Raw genomic sequence first — 23669 nt, 5'->3', positions numbered from 1 at the left:
CGCCTCATCGAGACGAATCGAATGGTGGTAAGTTCATCTCTCTGTGATCAATATTGACGGAGTTATTACTTAAAAACCATTTAATATTTTTTAATTTCGGAAATTGATCTAGTGATTGGATTTCGATGTATCTTATACCATTAGATTCGTCTCATCAAGACGAATCGAATGGTAGTAAGATCGTCTTTCTAGGATCAATATTGACAGAGTTATTACACAAAAACCATTAATATTTTTTTAATTTCGGAAATTAATCTAGTGATTGGATTTCGACGTATTTTATACCATTAGAACCGTCTCATCAAGACGAATCGAATGGCGGTAAGATCATCTCTCTACGATTAATATTGGCGAAGTTACGATACAATAAAGTTTTAAGTATAATTCTGGCTAAAATTATGTTAATTTTTGGCCGGAATTATGATATACAAAATATAAGAAATTTTTTATATAGTCACATCTCTTTATAATCACCAAATATGGACTGTCCCAAATGTGTGACTATAAAGAGAGTTGACTGTACTTATAAAATTATAATTTAAGTTAGAATTTAGCTAAATTGATTCTATTTTCAAAACATAATAATTTAGATAGTGAATCTTCATTTTTTTTATTAATTAAATATATGCCAACTCTTTAAACTTCAAAAAAAAAAATTTATTAAATTATTAAAATTTTGAATTAAATATTTCATATATAAAATTGCCTGCCTAAACCTCTTCAAAATTCTACAATTAGTTTCTCTAAAATTTTACTATAGTTTATAGTTTTGGCAAGATTTTGGCAGTTTCAGCATTTATAATAAGTTTCACTTTTCTTCAGAGTTTTTATTAAGACTTTCATATAGTTTTGGTAAAGTTTCACCATTTCGGTATTTTGCCAACTTGCCAAAACCTTCTAATTTCTCCAGTAACCTTATTCATATATAATATATCAATATAATCACCTAATAGAATCCCAAAAAATACTTATATAGGTAAGTCTAAAAATATTTTCTATTAGTAGCTCTAAGCAAAGATTTTTATTATGATTGCTAAGCATTGTTGATAACTAACCTTAAAAATTATATAAAATAAGCAAATCAATCTTTCAATCTAATTAAATTTTTATTATAATACATATAATTTATAAAATATATTTATTAACTAAATAATAATTTATTACTAAAAAAAATATTTTATTAAATATTAAATATAATATACAAATAAATTAATAATATAGTAATATCTCCATAAGTGCATTCTTTATAAGTACACACTCTTTTTATATGCACTCAATAGCTTAGTCCCAAGTTTAGAACTTATAGCTAAATGCATTCCTTTTATGTTCTATATGTACAAGCAATTCTGAATTCTGAGTATATTGGAATACTCTTTTTAAATACATTCATGTAACTATTAACCAATTAATAATGGCTGTTTAGTCTAGGGATTGGAATCAAAATCAAATCTTTTCAAGATTTTTCTTATAGACGACCAACCTGACTTTGAATCAGTTTCTAATTTCAGCAAAAATAATCAGCACTTGGCCAGCATGAAAAATTACTTTGAAGTCAGATTAACTTACATGTAAAAAATTGCTGAGAATCAATTCTCAAGAATTGATTTTACTATGTTTTGTCGATTTTCGATTAATTGATTTCAATCCCTAGTTTAATCACTATTAATTTTTTTAAAAATAAATAAATTTATTTAAATTAAACAAATTTATGTTAAGAATTAGATAGTTTATAAAATATGTTAGTTTCTATTTATTAAAAGTACTTTAAATTTAAATTAAATAAAAAGAAAACTTTGATTGAATTAAAAGTTTTGTAAAATTTTTAATTGTTTATTTTTCTCTTAGATTACATATAATACTATATAAGGAATTATATATATAACATATCTTATCTAGGAAGGGGAGTAAACTCTTATATTAAAGTGATATTAAGTAATATCTGACAGTGCCCTTATTGCCATCTTGAATTTATTTTAATAGATATAAATGTAAATTTAATAAAATAGTTGCCTTCCTACTATTTATAATTTTGTAATTTAAAAAGTAATATTTAATAATATAGTTTTTTATTTTTTGAATATTTCTATATACAGTCAAAGTTCTCTATAACAAATTTCTGTATTCTGAATTTTACACTATTGCGAATTATATAAGTAGTACCAATTTTTTATTAAATAAAATAATTAAAAATAATGAATTTTTATAGTAAATCCTACCATTGCATATAGTGAAAATAAAGATCTGTATAATTATTAATAAAATAAATCTTTAATTAACGAATTTATTTTATAACAAATTTTTATAATGACTGTAACGAATTTTTTTTTAATGAATTTCATGTTAAAATGTAAGAGATATAATGAAATTTCCATTAATAGAAAATTTCACATTATAAATTAAACAATTGTGTGAAATTTTTTTTAATAATTAATTATTTTATTTCAGATGCTTTAAAAAAAAAGACAAAAAACTTCTAAAGGTAAAGAGAAAGCTTCTTATATAAAATGAACCAGAGCCTCTTTTACAGGTACTCAAAAACAAGAAGTTTGTCTAAAAAAGTTGTAAAAACCAACATTTAAAAATAAAAAACTTGCTAAAAAATATGATATTTCACAAGGAATAATATCTGATATTTTAAAAGAAAGTGAAAAATAGTTGGCTTTAAAATTGGATTTTTATGAAGCTTTATTTAAAAAATAAGGTCAAACCAAATTTTCCACAAGTTAATGAAGCTTTGGGCTTTTGGGTTGAAAAAACTATTGATAATAATATTACTATTAGTGGTGAATTATGGCACAAAAAGCATGTGATTTTACAATATTACTTGATATACAAGACTTTAAAGGATCTAATAGATGAATAACAGGTTTTAAAAAATACCACAATCTTGAATCTTATATAAAATATGAAGAAGCAGCAAGCGTTCCTTCAGAAAAAAATTTGAATGAGATGTGTAAAGATTTTCAAAATATTCTTAAAGAATATTCATCTGATGATATTTTCAATATTGATGAAACTGGACTTTATTGGAAAATGGAGTTAAATTGAACTTTATCAACTGGTCCAGTATTAATTAGTATAAAATTAATATAAAAAATCATATATAAACTAAAATAATACTTATTTTACAATAGTTGTAGGTAAAAAACAATCTAACGAATGAGTTACTATTGCATTATGTTGTAATGCATCAGGAACTGAAAAAGTAAAAACAGTTTTTATTGGAAAAAGCCAAAATCTACGTATCTTAAAAAATGGTTCAAAGTCATTATTACCAATACATTATTATTAGAATAAAACAGCTTATATGTAAGTTAATATTTAGAACGATTGGTTAAAACTCTTTGATTTATGCCTAAGACTTGAAAATAGACATATAATCTTACTTTATAATGGCATATCCATTTATAAATTAATTAATGATGTTGAATTTTCTAATATTCGTCTTCATAGTCTTTATAAATTACCTCTTAATACAACTTCATGCCTCCAGCTATATGATGCTAGAATCATTCATAGTTTTAAAGTAAGTACAAAAATGTTTTATAATTAACAAAAAAAAAACTAATTTATTAATAAAATAATAAATGTAGGCATAATATCAAAAACTATTTTTGCAAAATCGTATTAAAGCATTATTTAATAATAGTCAAAAAACTGGACAATCCATACCTAAAATTATAATAAAAAAAGCAATTAAATATGTAGCAAAAACATGGGAATTAGTTTAACCAGTAACTATTACAAATGGTTGGAGAAAAACTGGCATCCTTTCACTAAGTACTGATGATGACATTAATTTTGACTTTGATGAATTTGAAAAAGTTGACCAATTACAAGATCTTATTGGTCATCTGGCTTCTAAAATATATAGAAGTCCAATTTCTGCTGAAGAATATTTAGAGTATAAAAAGGATGAAACAAATCACCAGATGATGACTGATAAAGAAATTATAGAAATAATAAAAGAGCCAGAAAAATCAAATGTTAAGGGGCCAGAAATTCCAATTATCAGTAACTATAAGGCGCTAGTAGTACTCAATCAAATAATCACATATATAGAACAAAAATCTGATAAAATGGAATTTTCAAATAATCATATTCAAACCATAAAAAAATTGTGTAAAGTAATAGAGCAGAAAGAATTCCATTCTAAACAGCAAGTTACTTTGGATATGTGTTTTAGTATAAATAAAAAATAGTATAATAGTTTATTATAATGAAGTAATAAAGTTCATGCCAAATTTACCATTTAAAAAATTGATTACTAATTAACTTTCTGAATATATTTAATATAGCAAATTTGAATATGATTTTCAGTATTGCTTATCATAGCGAATAAATGTTTAAAATTTAGTAACAATTATTACCAAAATTTTTATCATAACAAATTATAATCTCCAGAAATCGAGATTCATTATAAAGAACTTTAACTGTATACTGATAGTAAAAAAGTGTATATTTTTTTTGCTAAATTTTGCCTTATTATACAACTTTATCTCTAATTTTAATCAGTAAATTTGTATAATTTTAATATCAAAAGATTCTTTTTTTTAAAAAAACCATTTTTTCTATATTATCTTATAATATTAATTTAATAAAATTAAAAGATAAATAATGTATAAAGTTTAAAATATAGTTGAATATAACCTTAACTATAATTATTCAGGATTCTGGTATTACTGTATTCAATTAATAAAGTTAATAAATAGTAAAAGAAAAATTAAAAATTAAAAAATGTAAATTTCTCTACAAGTATTATACTTAGTACATTTATAAAAATTAATATGCAGGTAGTTTTAATTTTGCTGAACAATTTTCAATTAATTTAGAAAGTCAATTTCATTTGACTAAAGGGTGTAATTATACTTTGAAGTTATAAACAGAGAAATAAAAAATTTGAAAGTTAGTACTATTATGATAAATGCACTTTTCTCCATAAGTATTATACTTACACTCATAAAATTATAAGTAGTTTGACTTTGCTGAATAACTTTTAATTAATTTTAAAAGTCGATTTTATTTGATCAAAGTAATGTAATTATATTTCAAAGTTGTAAAAGAAAAAGTAAAAAATTTAAAAATTATTACCATTATAAAAATATGTTTTTTTATATAAATATCATATTTAGCTTCATGAAAATTAAAATACAAATAGATTTAATTTGCTAAATAATTTTACTCAAGCATAAAAAGTAATTTCATATAACTAAAGTGATGAGTAGTAAAATTATATTTTAAAGTAAAATATATTTACAGTAATTTTATTTAACAAAATAAACATATATAATATAATAATTTTATATTAAAAATGGTACACTGAGTTTAATAAAATTAATAAAAGATATTATTAAAATATAATTAATAAAAAAAACTGAAATTTTTTAAAAAAAATTTTTGTTTATATATTTATATATATAAAATTGTAAAATGTAGTATAAAATCAACTGAAAGTAAAATCATTGGTAATAAAAATAAAATAAAAATTAATTATAAATTCAATATATAATATTTTAAAGAATTTTATAAATATAAAAATTAAGTAACTAAAAACTCTTAGTATTTTAAATAATACCAAAAATATGCAATTTAATTATCTTATATATATAATAGGAAATAAAATTTGTGCGCACCCGCGCATGTGCGCACCCCTCCATTTTTGGTAATTTTTATATAGTAACTAGGGGTTAGATAAATAAACGGGGGGGCCAACTCATAGGTTACACAGACTGATCAATAATAACCAGAACTGTCGCCACCATAAATTGGTTACACAATCGAAATCTACTATAAAATTGCGCAAATTTTTACTTTTTTTTAATTTTTTTCGACGCGCATTCATAGAAAAGCAGCCGATCTTAAAAACTAAGATTACTCAAGTTAGGTCTATATAGGAAAAGTGGTTTTATTTCAATTGAGTCACTATAGCTTTTGTAAATTGTTATTTTTTTCCTTGGAATAAGCTAATTTACTGTAGCAATTTACTTTAAGCACCGTTTTAATGTTATTTTTTATTTATATACCAAATATTTGGATAATAGACTTCATTAACAACTATTCTATAATTCAAACTGTAAATATTTGACCCTTTGATATAGCTTCTTTGGAAAAAGAAGTACCCTTTTTCAGGTGTTCTAAAATTAAAGGTATTAAACTCTTTTTTCTTTTGTTATTTATATTATCTCCAAATGCCCGTAACCGAATTATGCTCAGCTCACTCTGAAACAATTTTGAGAATAATCCTTCAGCACCATCCAACTGTGCCCAGATTTGAAGTTGCACCAAACCAAGCATAGGATCTTTTGGTAAGTTGGACTTTTTTATTAAAGTAGGTATGTTATTTTCAGTATCATTACGCATAGCTTTAAGATTTTCCCTAAGGCTTGAGGTTGCCTTTTCGGGGATGAGATCATTGAATTTTCGCCAGGATTTTTGTCTACTCTTCATATAAATAATAATAATTCTTTCATAAAGAAAATCTCTAGCATCATCTTTTAACTCGTATTTTGTTATATTTATAGAGTCGCACGTGGAAAGCATCGAGTAGAGATATTGATGAGTGTGTTAAAATTTTCTAACAATGGTAAGTTACGTAATAAGCTATTGTGTATATATTGAAGAATATTGGGTCCAAATTCCGTATGCTTTTCAAATAATAATAACACTAATGATTCTATTTTATACATAAATTCTAAAAACTTCAGACCGGGAATCGCATTTGTTGTTTGAGATCGAACATCCTGTTCATAAACAACTTGTTCTGAATTTAGAGTCATAAGGTGAGTTTTAATTGCTTCAAATTCAGGACGCGATTTTGTTATATTGTCATTCTTTGTTAACTTATAAACAATCCACCCAATGATGTAGGAAAATTTTGACGCCTCAGATGATTCCAAGACAATAATTTTTTCTGGTTTTAAATTATTGTCTGCTGCTAAATGAGTTTGTGAGATATTTGATACTGTTTTTTCACTAAAGGTAATTTTAATAACCTCTTGTAAAAGCAAGTATACAACGAGCCTTTTAGTTGAAGAATCATTTAAATTGGACGCAATAAGAAAATCTTGATACCAGACTCCTGAGCATTTAAAATTATTTAGACAATTTTCAAGGTAAGAGCTCCAAGTAGCTAACCATTGAATTCCTGTTTTTTTAAGAATTGCTTTACAAGCGATATTTTTAATAATATCTTGCCACTTTTGTAATAATTTATCAATAGAATCCTGATAAAGGATGGTTTCTATAAGTTGGTGGCGTTCACTCTGGGCAAAAATTCTAATATTTTACTGATCAACATTTTTATGGTATGGTCCTAATGGAAACTTGATTTTCCCCATAATTAAATCATCTGTAAGAAGATTTTTAAACACATTGTGAGAAAGAGATGATATTTGTGCCAAATGAACCAAATGTTTTTGATAAATGTAATTATTTTCTTCATTATTTGTTGTTTTTTGTTTATCTTTTCGATAATCTCTAATTGTAAATAAAATATTTTAATTTATAAAGATGTAATAATAATATAATTTATAACATATGCATACCTTCTTACTAAAGTAGTAATACCAGTTCCAGTACTATCTGTTTTGCCATAATTAACACTCTTTATTTCTGACGAAACTAACATTGTAATTTGATATTTGTTTAAGGCATGTCCATAAGATTTAAGTGTTTGGGTGGAAGAGTCTCCACCAAGTTCTCAGATTGTACCAAAAAGTCCCTCAAGCATATCTTGTGAAATCCTTTTTGCTTGAATCATTGCACTTGGATATTTATTTAAAATATATGTAAGCATTCCAATAAAACCATTGATAGATAAAACCAAATCAAATTGGCATTGTGATGAAATCCACTCTTTAGATTCTGTCTTTTGTTTATCACCACATATAAACCAATCACGAATTTGTTTTAAAGTATTGATACGTGGATCTTCTAAAGATTGAAAATTAATTTTACTATGCATTATTTCACGATACTTTCGTGAATATTTGATATAATCCTTAAAATAAATTATTATTATTAGTTTTTTTTAAAGAAATTAATTATTATAAATTAATAATTACTTACTCTTGTTCCTTCTGATATATTTTTAAGTTCTTTAATAGTTGCTAGTGCATCTTCAACTTCTTTTCGATAATGTATGCTCAGCAAGATCAACACGCATCTTACTCCATGAAGTAAGCCATATATGTCGTTTTGTAAGTTTGGTAGCTTTAGCAGTTGCATGTTTATTTGTATATTCATATACACCTTTTATATGTTTCCAACTAATTTCCTTTTTATTAAACATTATTTCTCTTGCATTTTTTTCACCTGTATGACTTTTTGATATGTTGTTTCTAAGTTTTTTAAAAACATGTGTTGGATCACTAATAAAAAACCACTCTTCTCCTGTAATAGGATTGATTGTTTTATAATTTAATAAAATTTCTTGATTATTATAAACAGGTCTAAAGAAACTTACTAATATGATAACTAAAAACTTTCCATCCCTTTTTTGCATATATTCCTTCTATAATTTCTACAGATAATGTTGTTTCAACTTGGATCAAACTCAATAATTTTTCCTAAGTACCATTTATTATCATCTGGATTTCTAAATTCGCATATTTCATTGACATTCCATTTCAATTTTGAAGGCATTGGTGGACGAATAAAATTTCGTTCAATTTCAATATTTTTAGGATTATTACAATCAAGTTGACATACAGTAAATTTTGTTTTTTCAAAATTACTATTTATAATTTTTGCTGCATAAAAAGATGTTTTATCTTTATTAAAATTAACTTCTACAATATCACCACAAGTCCATTTTGATGCATACCAATCAAAACTTTTAATATGAATTCTATTTTCTCCTGCTCCATCACAAATTGATCCACATGTATATATACCTATACACTCTAATTTTTGCTGCAAGATTAAAAAGTAATGTATTTAAACTATGTATTGATATATTATTAATACCATAATAAGATATGGGAAATGCAAAATTATGTGTTGTTGAATGCCAAACAATTTGATGAACTTGGGTTGCAAGTCCAAATTTTTGTTTATTACTTGATGTAGAATTATCTTCTATTGATATTGATTCTATTTCTTGTTTACATTGCATAGCAAACATCTCATACTCTTGCATTTCATTTTCAAAATCCAAATAACCAACATAACAATTTTTACGTTGACTCCAAAGAAGACCTATTTTTAGATGTTTTACAATCAAATTAAATAATTAAATATAAATTATTAAAAAAATTTAAAAATAATAATAATTTTTACCTTTTTGAATTTTAAAAGAATCACTGAAAAAAATCCCACTCTTCCATATCCCCAAATTTTATTTATTGTCAAATTAGCTAATATTTGATTAGCAATTTTATCTTGCCAGCCTGATTTTTGTTCACTTTCGTTAATATAACTTTTAAGTGTTGAAATTGATGGTAAACGCATAATTGTTTTCATTGCATTATAAGCTGCATGACCTGATCTACTATATACAGATATAGCCCAACGTAAAAACCTAAAAAATTAAAAATATAAGATATTTTTCATATTTAATATCATCTTAATTAACCTTACATTGGATGATATCTTGTTCCATTTGGTTTTTCAGTTTGAATACGAATAAGTTCTTGAAAAATAGGATGAAAAGCAGAAATATCTATATCTTTGTTAATAATACCTTTAGTAACAGTATGAACAATATTTGCAATTTCACCTGATGCTTCTTCTTCTTCCCTTTCAATTTTTTCTTTTAAATAATCTTTTAAATCAATAATTATATTATTTTGTTCTTTAATAATCTTTCTCTGTTGGCTAACCTTTTTTATAAGAGTTTCTTTTGATGCATGTGTTACTTTTATTGAGTTTGTTCCAGACAAAATTCTTTGTTGAATTCTTTGTAAAGTTTTTCATAATTTTGCACAATTTTTGCATATATTTTTTTCTGTTATTACAAGTATACAATCTATTCTTCTATATACCTCATCAGGTTGACCAATCCGTTCCATTAAAGCAAAAGGAGTATGATCTTTATTATTGCTAACTAGTTGAGTACCCCGAATATGTGTTACTTGTTCAAAACCTTTGAATAAAAATTATCAAATAAAATTTACGTATATAAATAAATAAAAAATAAAAAATAATAATTAATTACCAGCAGTACTTTGTCCATAACAAATACTAACAGAAAAAACATATCTAATAAAATTAATTATTTCATCGAAGTTCTTTTCATTTCTTTGGTTGGAAAAGGAAGATATTTTTCTTTTACTATTTGATCAAATATATAAACTTCATATCTATATAAACCACTCTTAGTTAGAATCAATAGCTTTTTTTCTGATTTTTCTTCTTTGAAAAAATGAAGTTCAAGACCTTCACTAATTTTTCGTATTGCAGTTCCAGAAAACTCTCCTCCCAGTTTAACTTTTTCTTGAATTGATGAAAGAATATCTGTGGTGTTTATTAACAATGATGTTTTCCAATATAATGAATTTGATGTAGATAAAATAGATGCAATTGACGGACTTGTAGGATTTGCTTCCAAAAAAATGGTTGCTGTAGCAGACCTACGTCCTTTAAAATATCCTCGGTTTCCCAAATAATCTATCCATTTGGAAAATGTGTCAAATTTGCGATTATCTTTGACGCTATATACATATGCTTTCTTATCCTTTACTTCATACATAAGCACACCTTCAAAATATTTATCTAATGTTGGAAAAAAATATACCATTTTTCCTTTAAGGTTAGGCTTAGTACGTACAAGTTCTTGTAATGCTTTTTTTTGCTGCTTTGGTATTGGCAAATCAATACTATTCTCGTTTATATTAATTGTGCGTTTTTTTTGAAACTTTTTAATAAAAAATGTTAATATTATTTAAAAAATATAAAAGTTGTGCTTTTCTAACCTTTAATGCCTACCATTTTCAAGTTGTAGCGAAATTTTCTATGTATTTTAGATGTATTAAACCGCCGATCAAGTTTTTTAAAGTAAATAAACACGAAACTTTGACAAAAAATTATATTTTCAGATAGTTTCGCGTTTCTTTATTACCGATCAATTATTTTTTTTTCATGGATTATAATGATTATCAATTGATTTTTCATCTTAAACATGGGGTACGATCATATTTTAATAAGGTTACTTATAAAATTACATATGGCGACAGTTCTGGTTATTATTGATCAGTCTGTGTAACCTATGAGTTGGCCCCCCCCGTTTATTTATCTAACCCCTAGATAGTAAATTTGTCAATCATCAATTATCACGTGACTTTAGTAAAATCCTGATTTTTTTAAATATTCATACTGCAACTCTTACGTACATATTATAGAGCCTTAAAATTTTATTTCTATGCGTATTTTTGCCCATTCTACAACTTTACTTAATGAGCCATGAAGGGTTTAGAATGTCATTTTGACTTTTATATATAATATATCCATGGGGGTAGTAACGCATGCAGAAAATACGACAAATTTTAAACCCTATATAATATAAAATTTTCTTAAAATTAAGCATTATAAAATTTTTACATTATAAAATTTTTTTATACTGGCTAAGCACCCTAGTATTTTATATATATAAGCATTTTTTGGAGTCCTTCTGTATTTTTAAAAAGAAAATTACATATTTATTATATTTATTGCAAAAAATACAATTAACTTCTAATATAATGAAGTGAGCATCTAGGCTAATCAAACTTTCATTATAAAAATATTTGGAAAAATCTGGTATAATTTAGAAAATTTTGGTATATTATAGTATATTGTTATATAATAATTGTATTTTATAATGCAAAAATATAAGTTATACAAAATATCTTCGTTATATTAAAAAAATTTGTTATAAAAGAAAATTTGTTATTAAAAGAGTATTTTTTATATATGGTTTATAAAATTTACTTTATTAAATGGTATATAACATTTAATTAGTATAATTTGGTATAATAAGATTTTTTTATATATTAGAATCTGTACTACACTAAAAATCTGTTATATTGTAAAATTCGTTATATCAAAATTCATTATAAGAAGAATTGACTGTATATTAATATCATTAAACTAGGAAATGGTAATCATTGATGTATCATAAATTATATGCTCATAAAAATTAAACTATAAATTAAATGGCATAAAAAATTTCAAAGATATTTTAAATTAGAGAAATATAAACAAAAAGTATTATATATATAAACAAATCTAAGGTTATATCAGAACCCCTCTTTACCTTATAAGATAGGTGGCACCCTCATGCCTAAAGTAAAAATCATATATAAAATTCTTTGCAGATCCTACTATAAAAGGAAATTTTATGTTACATTGTTATGATTTGTTTCCTTTTTAGCTAATTAACCAATAGAATTTAAGAAAAAAATAAGGTAAAAACTATTAGTAAAGGGCCAATTTTCTACAATAACCTTTATTATAAGTAAACGGATCCTATTATACCTGATCCTAAGATTTTATTGGTCATACATATGTGCGGACAAACAATACATGTATAGTTTAGAGTAGAATAAAAGTATTCTATACTTATGCTTCAGACAATAATTTTTTTATTAAAATTCTTTATTTTTTTACTTATTAATTGATGTAAATATTTATTATTAAATTAAAAATATGAATTATATACTTCTAATTTTAATAAAATACTATCAACTTCTTTAATAACATTTTTATCAATTTACTATATACCAAATAAATTGTAAAGTTGTTTTAATTTTTCTATTCCTTTAGTATATTATTAAAATTTTTTTTTAATAAAATTAATAATTACATATAGTGTAAAATTTTATTGTTTTAAATATTCTATAATTTTATTTATTTTATTACAAATTTTCTGTTCTTTAACTTTTCTTAAAATACTTAAATTTTTATATTATTAAATAAAAATACTAATATTATTAGTATCATTAGGGCACTGTCAGATATTACCTAATATCACTTTAATATAAGAGCTTACCCCCTCCCCCCTAGGTAAGATATGTTATATATATAATTTCTTATATAGTATTATATGTAACCTAAGATCTATAATTACCCCCTTTCCCTTAAAATATTAGATAATATCTGACAGCACCCTTATTAATACAATCTAAAAATTTAAACAAATTTTTTTTTAATTATTAAAAAATAGGCAAAATAAACTGAAAAATGCAATTTTTTAACAATTTTTGTAAAATTTTTTCAATAGAATTGTAAGAGTGATTATTGAGTTTACTTTTATTATTAAGTTAATGATATTATATTATGTAAATAATTTCATTTTAACAAAATTTAGGCTAGTATTACAAATTAGTCAAAATTAATAAATTTTAACTAAAATTATGATTTATTATTCAGAAATTTTAATTGATTTAACTAAATTTAGTTAACTTTAAATTATATATATATTATATATTTAAAGATAATGTTGCAATAAAATTTTTACATTAGTAAATATATTAAAAACATTTAACTTTAGTTTTTTGGAAATATTTTTAGTAACTAATTATCAGAAATATTAATTATGTGTTATATTAGCAAAAAAAAAATTCATTTTGATATTTATTTTAATATAATACCAAATTTCTAAAACTCTATATAATGATCAATAAAATTATTTATTACTGTACATTTATAAAAAATGATTGGCATTATATACTACTTTTAAATATATAAATTAAATTTAACTATTTTGGTACTGTTAAATAGCTAAGTAACTATACTAATAACCAAAGTACTAATAGAATATATTAAAAATATATTAAAATGTACTAATTATAATTTAAATATATAAATATATATTTAAAAAGAAAATTTATATTTTAAATATATTTTAAGTAAAATTAATCAAAATAAATACATTTAAAATTTTATGTGAAGCAATTTTTTTTAATTAATATATATCATTTTTGTATAAATTTTTTTTTATAGAAATACTATAAGTATAACTATATAAATTTTATTAATTATTTTATATTAATTTTAAAATTCTATTTTTATACCTTTTTTTAACTTAATAATTTTTATTTTATTTATTAAATTTTATTTTAATTTATATTTTTTAAATTTTTAAATAATAAATATTTCAAAACAATTTCCATTTTATTACTTTAGTAATTCTAATATCTATTATATCTTTTAATTATTTGTTATTCTTTTGCTTTACTTTTTTTCAATATTAATTAAATGCTATATTTTTTAATTTTCTTAACTATTAATTATATAGATGTAAATTGTGTAAGATTTTTATTAATATTTATATAATATAACATATCCCAATTATCCTAATTCTCACTTTAATATAATCTTAATTTTTTATATTAATATAAGGTTAAAAATTGAAAAACTATTATTATTTTTATTTAGCTTAATAATATTATAATTAATTTAAAGTTTTTAAAGCTTTAAATTTACATTTGTTAATAAAAAACGATTAAATAAATTATATATTATAGACAGAATTTTGATATATGCACAGTCAATTTAAATGACTGTTCATAAACAATGCGTCATTATTTGATAAAAAAAATAACCGAAAAAATGGTTTTACCGTCATATTGTAAGCAAAATTGAATTATAATAGTATGTGAAAAGGAGAAAAATAATTTACCTAGAAAAAAGTTCCTTCATTTAAAACAATCTTCCAAAAAATAGTGCAGAACCTAATCGAGACGGATTTGCAATAACTTTCTGATTGCCCAATGTCCAAATACATCGACCTGACCAGAATATTTTGAAGAGGCTAAGTTGATTTTATCAGAGTTTATAGCTGTAAATAGAAATTAATTATAAGGTTCAGTTTTTTTCACTAAAAAATCTCTTTTCATTCATGATAAAGAACCCTGAAAATAATCCTGTTATGCATCAAGAAAAGAATTTAACTTGAAAAGAATCGAGAAACAAACCTTTTTTATTACACAATAAAATATATATATTTTGACAAAATTATATGTCATATTTTATAATCACATCATATCGTGCATACTGTATTATTCATCACTCCCATCGGCACAACCGCATAGTCTGTTTTCCCCGCAAAAATAAATAACGGCATTCCTTTTCCTTAAAAAAAAAAAAAATTTTTTTCCAATAACAAACTTTTTAAGAGATAAAGTTCAGTTGAAAGCTCAAATAAATAACGTATCCCCACTACTTACTGTTTATAAACTAGAGAAAAATGACTACTGAAGTTGCTGACGATACCAAAAAGACCACCTCACGTAAGAGAAAACAAGCTTCCGAAGAAACAACAGTTGAACGTAAGACCAATCCTAGACGTGCCGCGAAAACTAAAGCTGAAGAAGCTAAAGCAGCAGCAGCAACAAGTGCATCAACTTCTAAGACTAAAACAACTGGAACTAAAAAAGCTAAGACTGAGGTTAGTATATTATTATAAATTTATTTTGACAAGTTATTATTCAAGAAAGGTTTTGGAAGAGGGGATTACACAACAAAGACGCGTTTTATTTTTTTCTTTGAAGAAACTTTTTTTTTAAAAAAGCATTACCAACAGATATTTGAAATATATATTTATGGAATTGCCTTCAAATATTTATCGCGATCAAAAAAATATAGAAAGCCGATACTAGTCTTCCTGCTCTCAAAAATTTCATGAAGGCTAAAGATCTTAAAGTGGTAATTTCTTATTCTTCTACCGAAAAAGAAGAGGAACATGAAGAATCTTCTTCTAAAAAGGATGTCGAAGATGAAAAAGACAAAACGGATGAAGAAGAAACAACCAAAAACGGTGATGCAGCTACCGATAATCCACCGACTGAAAATGAACCATTGTATACTTTAATCGCTAAACCTCAAAAGAGTTATGGTTGGTCAGCAGCTGCCCCAAAAGCAAAAATTAAGGTAGAGATCGATGGTGAAGAAGTCGAATTACCTGTCTCGATCAATTTTAATATTAGCGTTAAGAAATAAGTCTAAAAAAAAAAAAATAACAATAAATATATAAAAAGAATTAAATAACGTAGAATTATTAAGTGTTTTGAAAAAGGTTTGATATATATATATAAAATTTTTTTTTTTTTTTTGTCTTATTCATTTTTGGATTTGAAAAATTATGTTGCTTATCTTCTTTCTACAAGAAACCATAGGAAGACTCATGTTTCTTTTACAATGTATAGTAACTTTAGTAGTTTTTGTTCTTGATTTCTTTTTAGATGGGAAAGTTTTTTTTTATCTTTACATCAATTACTGTTAGTATTTTTCTTTAGATGAGTGAAAATGGCAAAACTTTGTATATAATTCATATTCAAATATTGTCGAAAAATTTCTTTCTTTTCTTTTTTTCTTTTTTGTTCACCATTTTTCACTCTATATATATATATATATATATATATATTTTTGTATCCCGGTTGTAGTATTTGAATGATGAGGGCAGAGTTGTTAAAGTAGTTAATAAAAACCGATCAGTGGTAGAATGTTTTGTTGACATCATTTGTTAAATAAAATTTTAAATTTAATCTCATTAAATAATTACAAAGTCTTAATGTTTAATAACAACAAGTATTGATGTTACTTTATTTTTATGGTAAATGATGAATGTCTTTTATGATGTTAAGCTAATTAATAAATATATACTTAATCACATATATTATTCTCTATATTTTTAATATATTATAAATTATAAATAAGTCACTTCAATCATGAATGTCTAAAAAAATTTAGTAGTTCAACAAATTTTGATCGATAATATTATAATTCAATGTTAAAAATAATTTCTATACATACATTAATAATATTACTTTATAGACTATTTCACTTGTTTCTAAAAAATAAACTTTGGCTAATCATGTTTTTTAATATTTTTTTTTCTTCTGCTGAAATTCATGAGGTTTATATCTCGGAATACAAATATATTTAATATTTACCGAGAATTTGTAAAATAAATAAAGTGATAATACAATTTCCTTTCGATCGTTCTTTAATTCCTTTTTACCCTACCAACTTAAATAATAATTTACCAAGCATTTTTTCTTGTAAGAACGTCAAATCTCTTGTATGTATAACCGACGAAAGCCAAGTCTTTTTGATTATATTCTCCAGTAGCGTTTGAATTGTTACGTTCTGTTTAAAAATAATAAAAATTAATAAAGAATTCAAAAAATTTTTTTATATAATGGACATACCGATAGTTTGGGGTTGTTCTGGAATCTTATCCAGATCGTCTGTAGGGAAATAGCTAGTATCAGTAATAGATTTCAAATTTGGTACAAAAGGTGCTTCAATGCTGCGAATGGTATCCCAATCTACTCCAGCAAAAAATGGATGTACTTTAATTTCTTCGGCACCATGACGTCCCAAACGTTGTTCAGGTGCACAAATAAGTCTGAAAACATTTCATATATTAATTAGCTTTAAACTAAAAATTGTTAAATTGAAAGAAAAAGAAAATTACCGTCGAACTAAATTTTCTGCTTCAGGACCTAAATGAACATCATCAGGAAAATATAATTGATCCCGCCAATTGATAATTTTTCTATAAGTTTCATGAGCATTTTCACTACAAAATGGTGGATAACCTACAAGACATTCAAACATGATGGCTCCTAGTGACCACCAATCACATTCTTGGCCATAACCTTGCTGTAAGAAAATTTCGGGTGCAATATAATCCGGTGTACCAACCGTGGAATAAGCCTATAATAAATAAAATTTTTGATAAGAATCAGGCTTTTAGCGCTTATAAAGTTCAAGTCAAATTTAAGATCATACCAAAGCTCTTCGATTTTTTTTCCATGTGGCAATTCTGTCCTTGCTCGATAATGTCAAATTAATATTAGCTTCACTACCTAATTGTCTGTGACCTGATGAAGTATTAAGGCTTCCATCTAAAAGTCTTTGATAATATGCAGAATCGTGTGTTCGATGAAAACCAGTAGAAAGACCAAAATCGGACAATTTAATATGACCATCTTTGTCGATCAAAATGTTATCCGGTTTGATGTCTCTAAATGAATAAATATAAATATTATTACGAATTGAAATTAAATTTATAAAAAATATATATATATTTACCGATGAATGAAATTTAGTTTGTGAATTGCTTCAATGGCTAAAACACACTCTGCAATATAAAATCTTGTTACATCCTCCGAGAAGGTATCATACTTGATCAACATTGTCATTAAATCACCACCGGGCAAAAATTCCATAATAAGATAAAGATATGACACATCTTGGAAGGAGTAAAATAGTTGAACTACCCATGGAGAATCAGATTCAGCAAGAACATCACGCTCAGCTTTAACGTGAGCCAACTAATAGCATATTTTTAATGATTTTAATAATTTAAATAATATTTTTAATGAATTTAAAATAAAAATAATTCAATCAATCACCTGATCTTTTTTAAACATATCTGCCTTTCTTAAAGTTTTCATTGCATATATTTTCCCTGTATCAGCTTTTTGAACTAATCGAACCTAATTTATGAAATATAAAATACAATTACCACAAATCTCAAACATACATTCATACGAACATTTATTACATACCTCGCCAAATGCACCCTTACCGATTACTTTGACGGTAACGAAATCTTCTAATCCTAATCTAGTCCTTCGAAGTCTCAAAAAAGAAGATTCTTTTCTTCCAAGTGATTGAAGTTGTCTGTTCTTTCGTTCATCTGAGATATCTTCTTTTTCGAGTTTTTTTTCAAGTTCATTACGTCTAAATAAATAGAGATTAATAAAATTAAGATCAAACTTAATAACAAATTGGTAAAAATGCAACGTTTCCACGATATTATAACATTCTTTAAACTATTAACACTGAGACAAATTCACCTACCGGTCATTACGCTCTCTCGCTTGATCCAACGTAACCTTATAGAAGTGTTCTAATTTTAATTTTGCGGCGGTAGATCTGTCCAAAGTACCCTTCGAGAAACCTTCAGTAGTTCTATCAAAAACTACGTATTCTTGACCGCCATTACCACCAAAGCCACCAGAAGACGGTGATCCCGAGGAATAATTTGAAGAAGTCTGCATATCATAGTCTGTCATTTTTTTCGATTCAGATGTGTAATGTATAGGTCAATATTAAAAAATAAGATGGTTGTATGTTTAAAAGTAGCTAATAAATCTTTAGACAATAAAGTAATACTGTGTTACTCGGGTAAATGAATTTTCAGACAAGGGACGCGGAATAATTTGTGGAATATCATAACATGCGTACATGCGATTATGCAACACATAAACGAATGATTTAAAAAACTTGTTCTCAGAAAATTTGTTCAAAATAAAATTTAGGGATCAACAAACTACATTTAGTTATATTATTGTGCGCGTAAATGCGACCTTTTTATTTGGATTAAAGGAAACGAATGGAATATATGATATCCTTTGATATCCTCCGTGTGTGAAACATTAGCAATTTTGTGCCACTCCTCAGAGTATTCGCCAAATTTTGAGAAAGTATCAACAAAATCGACTCTGCAATCACCGATAGGTAAGTTTAAGAGTTCTTCACTAGTTTTAAATCTCAAAAGAACAAAATGAACATTTGAATTCTTTTTCACGTGACTTTACCACGCTTTATTTTAAAAATGTTTATTTTTTTTTTTTAATTGCGCAAAAAATTGCGAAAACATTAGTTTTTTTTTCGAATACTACGCCCCACGAAGAATTGTAAAGTAAATAAAAAGAAATTATATTGATGTTAAGTGTCGCGATTCATTAAATCGGTACCACAATACATCGAGAAATCAAGAGTTTTTGAGTGGAAGGATATAAAGCCGCGATCTATGTACACTAGTTGAAGTAAAGAATCAAGAAAAAAAAAGAGTAAAGATGTGCGGCTATTTATATAATAAAACAGAATAGAATTAAAAAAAAGAATATATATAAATGATCTATTGCTCGGCTTTCTCAACCATCGTTTGAACCATCATTTGCAGCATCATCATCTTCTTGTACCCAATCGCCAGCGACATTTTCTTGTTCATATTCGATTCCTTCGTCTCCTTCTGGTGCATTATTATATTCGATGATCGAGTTTGGTTTTGAAAGATCGATTAATTTCCCTGATTCGACGGCGCGAAGTCCCATCTGGCGTGCCTTCTGGAAGATTTGAATTCTATAAAATAACCGTGATTATTATATTAATTTTTTAAAAGAAGAAATGAAGTTTTCAAAGGTCTCTCATGTTCAATCAACATTCGAATTATCAATTGTAAAATGTTGGAACTCTATCACGGACCTGGTACGTTCAGGTTCAAATTCTTTGATGATTAATTCCCAATCGCCACTGTATTTATCATGGGCCGCCTTCAACCGTTCTACTTCATCGTCTGTCCAAAGTTGTCTTGGCGCTCGTCTATGTTTTGGTGCTTTTTGATTTTCGGAACTGTAAGCCTCTTCTCCACTCGCTGAAATATCATCCCTCCCATGTCTTTTTAATTTTTTATTACTATAATTTTGGGGACTAACAGCATATTCACCCAAGCCCGGATTCAGCATACCACTAATTACCATTCCAGTTTCGTTAATAATATGGAGGGGATCCGTTCCCGGCATTGGCGGCGCTAAAAATAATGAGACGTCGGTTTCTTTTAAAAGATTCGAGATACCTTGATAGTAATCGGCAGACAGTTCGAGGCACTTCTTTTGCTATTTGAATGAGAATTTATTTGAAAATTAGAAATATAAATACAAAATAGGTGTTTAGGTTTAGGGCTTTCAAATCATAACTAAACTACCCAAACATAATAATTGATTTAACTTAAACAATACTTACAAACTCGTAAAAGTTATAGACTGTCTTTCTTCGCGGAACGTGCATTTTGTTATGATAAGTTTTGTTGACCTTGAACCTAAATTGAGTAGCTGGAGTTGATACTGGAGTTGATGTAGGCGTAACTTTAACAGGGGCCTCAGGTTCTTGTGAACTTGTCATTTTTTATTATTCAATCACAGAGACGAATCACAACAGGCAAAAGAACAGGTATAAAATAAAGGTTAGGTTCGGTTTTTTTTGGTTTTTCTCGTAATTACAAAAACTACATTAATTGTATTGTTCTATAATTTATAGTCTTTGTATTCGGCCGATTGTTTCCGTTTATTCTGGTCACATACCTCAAATTCTGGCCAAAAATATAAAAAATGCAGCTAGAAAATCAAAATTCATCCAGTAATATAATGTGGATATTGCTGGGTTGAATTACAATATTTGATTAGCCAATTTTTAATAACAAAAATCCACGTTGCACCAATTTATTAATCCGCACAATGTTAAATCGCTCTCTATTTGTTATAATAATGCCATTGAAAATTTTCTATTTGTTAGTATTTTTTAGCATTTTACTTCAATTTAAAAAGGTAAAAGACTTTTGAAATATGAAATATGAATAATAAGTAAATGTGGCTTAACAAAAAGTTTAAATATATTAAATTAAATTAATGATTATTATATAAACTAATTTGTAATATATAAATTATACTATTTCATATACTTTATTATGCATTTATTACTTTTTTTTTTTAACTTATTTGTAAATAATAATTTTTTGTATAGAAAAATTTTTTTATTTATTCAATAATTTAATAAAATAATTTATTAATAAACATTTTTAATATTTTAATTTAAATGAATAATTTTTATAAAATAATAGTTGTAAAGTAAAAAATCCAACTATTCAACTTTAAACTCTTTTTATATAAAGATATATAAATTATAATATATATAATATTATTTATTAATTAATTAAATTAGAATTAGAATTATTAGAATTAAAAATATTAGAATTAAATAATTTTTATTCAATAATTTAATAAAATAATTTATTAATAAACATTTTTAATATTTTAATTTAAATGAAAATCCAACTATTCAATTTTAAACTCTTTTTATATAATTATAATATATATAATATTATTTATTAACAGAATTTCAATTACATTATTATTAATATAATACTAATTACTAACTTAACCTGCAAATATATATTTAAACAGAATTTTAAAATAAGTTATAAGTCAAATTTTAAAAATTAGAATTGTGCAAATTTTTAGTCCCTATGAAAAGTCTTTATACTTAAAATATACTTAAAATTTTATTAAAATATACTTATTAAAATAAATATCAATTTTAATTCACGATATACTTGTAATATACCTAAAATATGCCTAAAATACTCTTAAAATATACTTTTAATGTACTTGTTTTTTGTCCAAGTACTTAAATTATATTTAAAATATACTTAAACTAAAATTTAAGTACAATATAAGTGTATTTTTTACATGTTTAAAATATTCTTAAAATATGCTTAAATTAAAATTTAAGTACAATATAAGTGTATTTTTTATATATTTAAAATATACTTAAATTGAATTTTAAGCACATTTTAAGAATATTTTAAACATGCAAAAAATACACTTTTATTGTACTTAAATTCTAGTTTAAGTATATTTTAAATATAATTTAAGTACTTAGGCAAAACAAGTACATTAAAAATATATTTTAAGAGTATTTTAGATACATTTTAGGTATATTATAAGTACACTACCTAGACAAAAGTAGAGGACCTTCCATTTTTGTCAATTACTTGAAATTGTACATAATAACAATACTTGAAATTTTAATATATGATAACGTAAATTCCAAAGAATATATATTTAAAATTTCACACTTCTAACTTTCACACAGCTATATTAATTAAAAAAAGAAGCTTAGTAATTGTTACATTACTTAGACAAAAATAGTGGACCCTCTATTTTTGTTAATTACTTAAAATTACATAAAATAATAATGCTTGAAATTTTAATATGTAATAATATAGACTTTAAAGAACATAGAGTCAAATTTTCATGCTTTTAATTTTCATACAGCTGTATTTATTAAAAAAATTAAAAATTCTTGATGATTGTCAAATTAAAAAAAAGTGAATGATTTTTATTTTTTTAGATGTTAATTGTTAATTTGAAAGATAAATTATAAAAATTTATATATAATATTTATTCTTCAGAATTGTAACTTTCAAATAATATATAAATTAAAGTATTTTATTATGTAAAATTTTGAGAATGTAAAAATACAGTATTGCTGTTTTTAAAAATTAAATTTTCTTTCAATTTTTTATATAATTCATATAAAAACAAAAACTAGATAAAGAAATTTAATGTATACATACAGTCGACTCTGGTTATAATGAACCTGTTTGTACCGAAATCTCGTTATACCGAATCATAATTTCCAGAACCGATTTTTTATAAATAATTTCACTGGATATAACGAACTTTTATAATAAAACACTATATAACGCATCTGAACCAAACTTAACCAGCCCCTATATATCAGCTATATAATAACTTTATACTTTCTATAACGAACAGTCATGTGACTATATAGTAGTCCAGATAGTGCTGGCCAGAATTACTAGTAATTTTTTCGAAAATTTATGTTAAAAGAAATTATAATTTTGGCCAGCATTACAAATTTGGCCTAAATTACCTATAAAGAAAACTAGTTCGGTATATTATATAACGAATTCACTATATACCGAACCAAACCTCCTGGAACGGAAGGTTCGTTATATCCAGAGTTGACTGTATTAATCAAAATTCTGTATTATTACATATTAAAATTTCTGTTATTAATATTATGCAAAATTCTAAATAAACAGGCAATAACAGACTATTTATTTAATTTTATAGATAATCGTCAATATT

General features: G+C 24.6%; 6 protein-coding genes across 7 annotated transcripts; 1 reads left to right on the top strand and 5 right to left on the bottom strand.

The window, feature by feature from the left end:
- Nucleotides 1-6066: 6066 nt before the first annotated feature.
- Nucleotides 6067-6447, bottom strand: OCT59_008207 (uncharacterized protein; the record flags this gene model as incomplete). The annotated part of the gene is made up of 1 exon (XM_066142306.1): nucleotides 6067-6447. The coding sequence occupies one exon, from the start codon at nucleotides 6445-6447 to the stop codon at nucleotides 6067-6069; it is 381 nt and encodes a 126-aa protein (XP_065999199.1).
- A 68-nt stretch (nucleotides 6448-6515) lies between these two features.
- Nucleotides 6516-7963, bottom strand: OCT59_008206 (uncharacterized protein; the record flags this gene model as incomplete). The annotated part of the gene is made up of 4 exons (XM_066142305.1): nucleotides 6516-7223; nucleotides 7296-7476; nucleotides 7545-7620; nucleotides 7711-7963. The coding sequence occupies 4 exons, from the start codon at nucleotides 7961-7963 to the stop codon at nucleotides 6516-6518; spliced, it is 1218 nt and encodes a 405-aa protein (XP_065999198.1).
- Nucleotides 7964-8119: 156 nt separating this feature from the next.
- On the bottom strand, nucleotides 8120-10929 carry OCT59_008205 (uncharacterized protein; the record flags this gene model as incomplete). The annotated part of the gene is made up of 3 exons (XM_066142304.1): nucleotides 8120-8339; nucleotides 9580-9821; nucleotides 10927-10929. 3 exons carry the CDS (start codon nucleotides 10927-10929, stop codon nucleotides 8120-8122), a joined length of 465 nt encoding a protein of 154 aa, XP_065999197.1.
- Nucleotides 10930-15009: 4080 nt separating this feature from the next.
- On the top strand, nucleotides 15010-16470 carry OCT59_008204 (uncharacterized protein). The gene is made up of 2 exons (XM_025318420.2): nucleotides 15010-15367; nucleotides 15565-16470. The coding sequence occupies exons 1-2, from the start codon at nucleotides 15167-15169 to the stop codon at nucleotides 15916-15918; spliced, it is 555 nt and encodes a 184-aa protein (XP_025176235.1). The 5' UTR covers nucleotides 15010-15166; the 3' UTR covers nucleotides 15919-16470.
- Nucleotides 16471-16487: 17 nt separating this feature from the next.
- Nucleotides 16488-19057, bottom strand: OCT59_008203 (Serine/threonine-protein kinase). The gene is made up of 8 exons (XM_025318419.2): nucleotides 18793-19057; nucleotides 18498-18672; nucleotides 18342-18425; nucleotides 18019-18260; nucleotides 17716-17950; nucleotides 17399-17640; nucleotides 17130-17329; nucleotides 16488-17067 (listed from the first exon to the last, which is right to left on the bottom strand). Exons 1-8 carry the CDS (start codon nucleotides 19005-19007, stop codon nucleotides 16961-16963), a joined length of 1500 nt encoding a protein of 499 aa, XP_025176234.1. The 5' UTR covers nucleotides 19008-19057; the 3' UTR covers nucleotides 16488-16960.
- A 215-nt stretch (nucleotides 19058-19272) lies between these two features.
- OCT59_008202 (uncharacterized protein) lies at nucleotides 19273-21003 on the bottom strand. Of its 2 annotated transcripts, XM_066142301.1 has the most exons (3): nucleotides 20740-21003; nucleotides 20203-20612; nucleotides 19513-20079 (listed from the first exon to the last, which is right to left on the bottom strand). In XM_066142301.1, the coding sequence occupies exons 1-3, from the start codon at nucleotides 20896-20898 to the stop codon at nucleotides 19872-19874; spliced, it is 777 nt and encodes a 258-aa protein (XP_065999195.1). In that variant the 5' UTR covers nucleotides 20899-21003; the 3' UTR covers nucleotides 19513-19871. The 2 variants fall into 2 exon arrangements, with proteins under 2 accessions (XP_065999196.1, XP_065999195.1); XM_066142302.1 differs by having other exon boundaries at nucleotides 19273-20612.
- Nucleotides 21004-23669: the final 2666 nt, after the last annotated feature.

Source organism: Rhizophagus irregularis, chromosome 16 (genome assembly GCF_026210795.1).
Source record: "Rhizophagus irregularis chromosome 16, complete sequence".
NCBI classification, from domain to species: domain Eukaryota; kingdom Fungi; phylum Glomeromycota; class Glomeromycetes; order Glomerales; family Glomeraceae; genus Rhizophagus; species Rhizophagus irregularis.
Note: the sequence above shows the minus strand (reverse complement) of the source record. Positions and strands in the feature narration are given on the sequence as shown.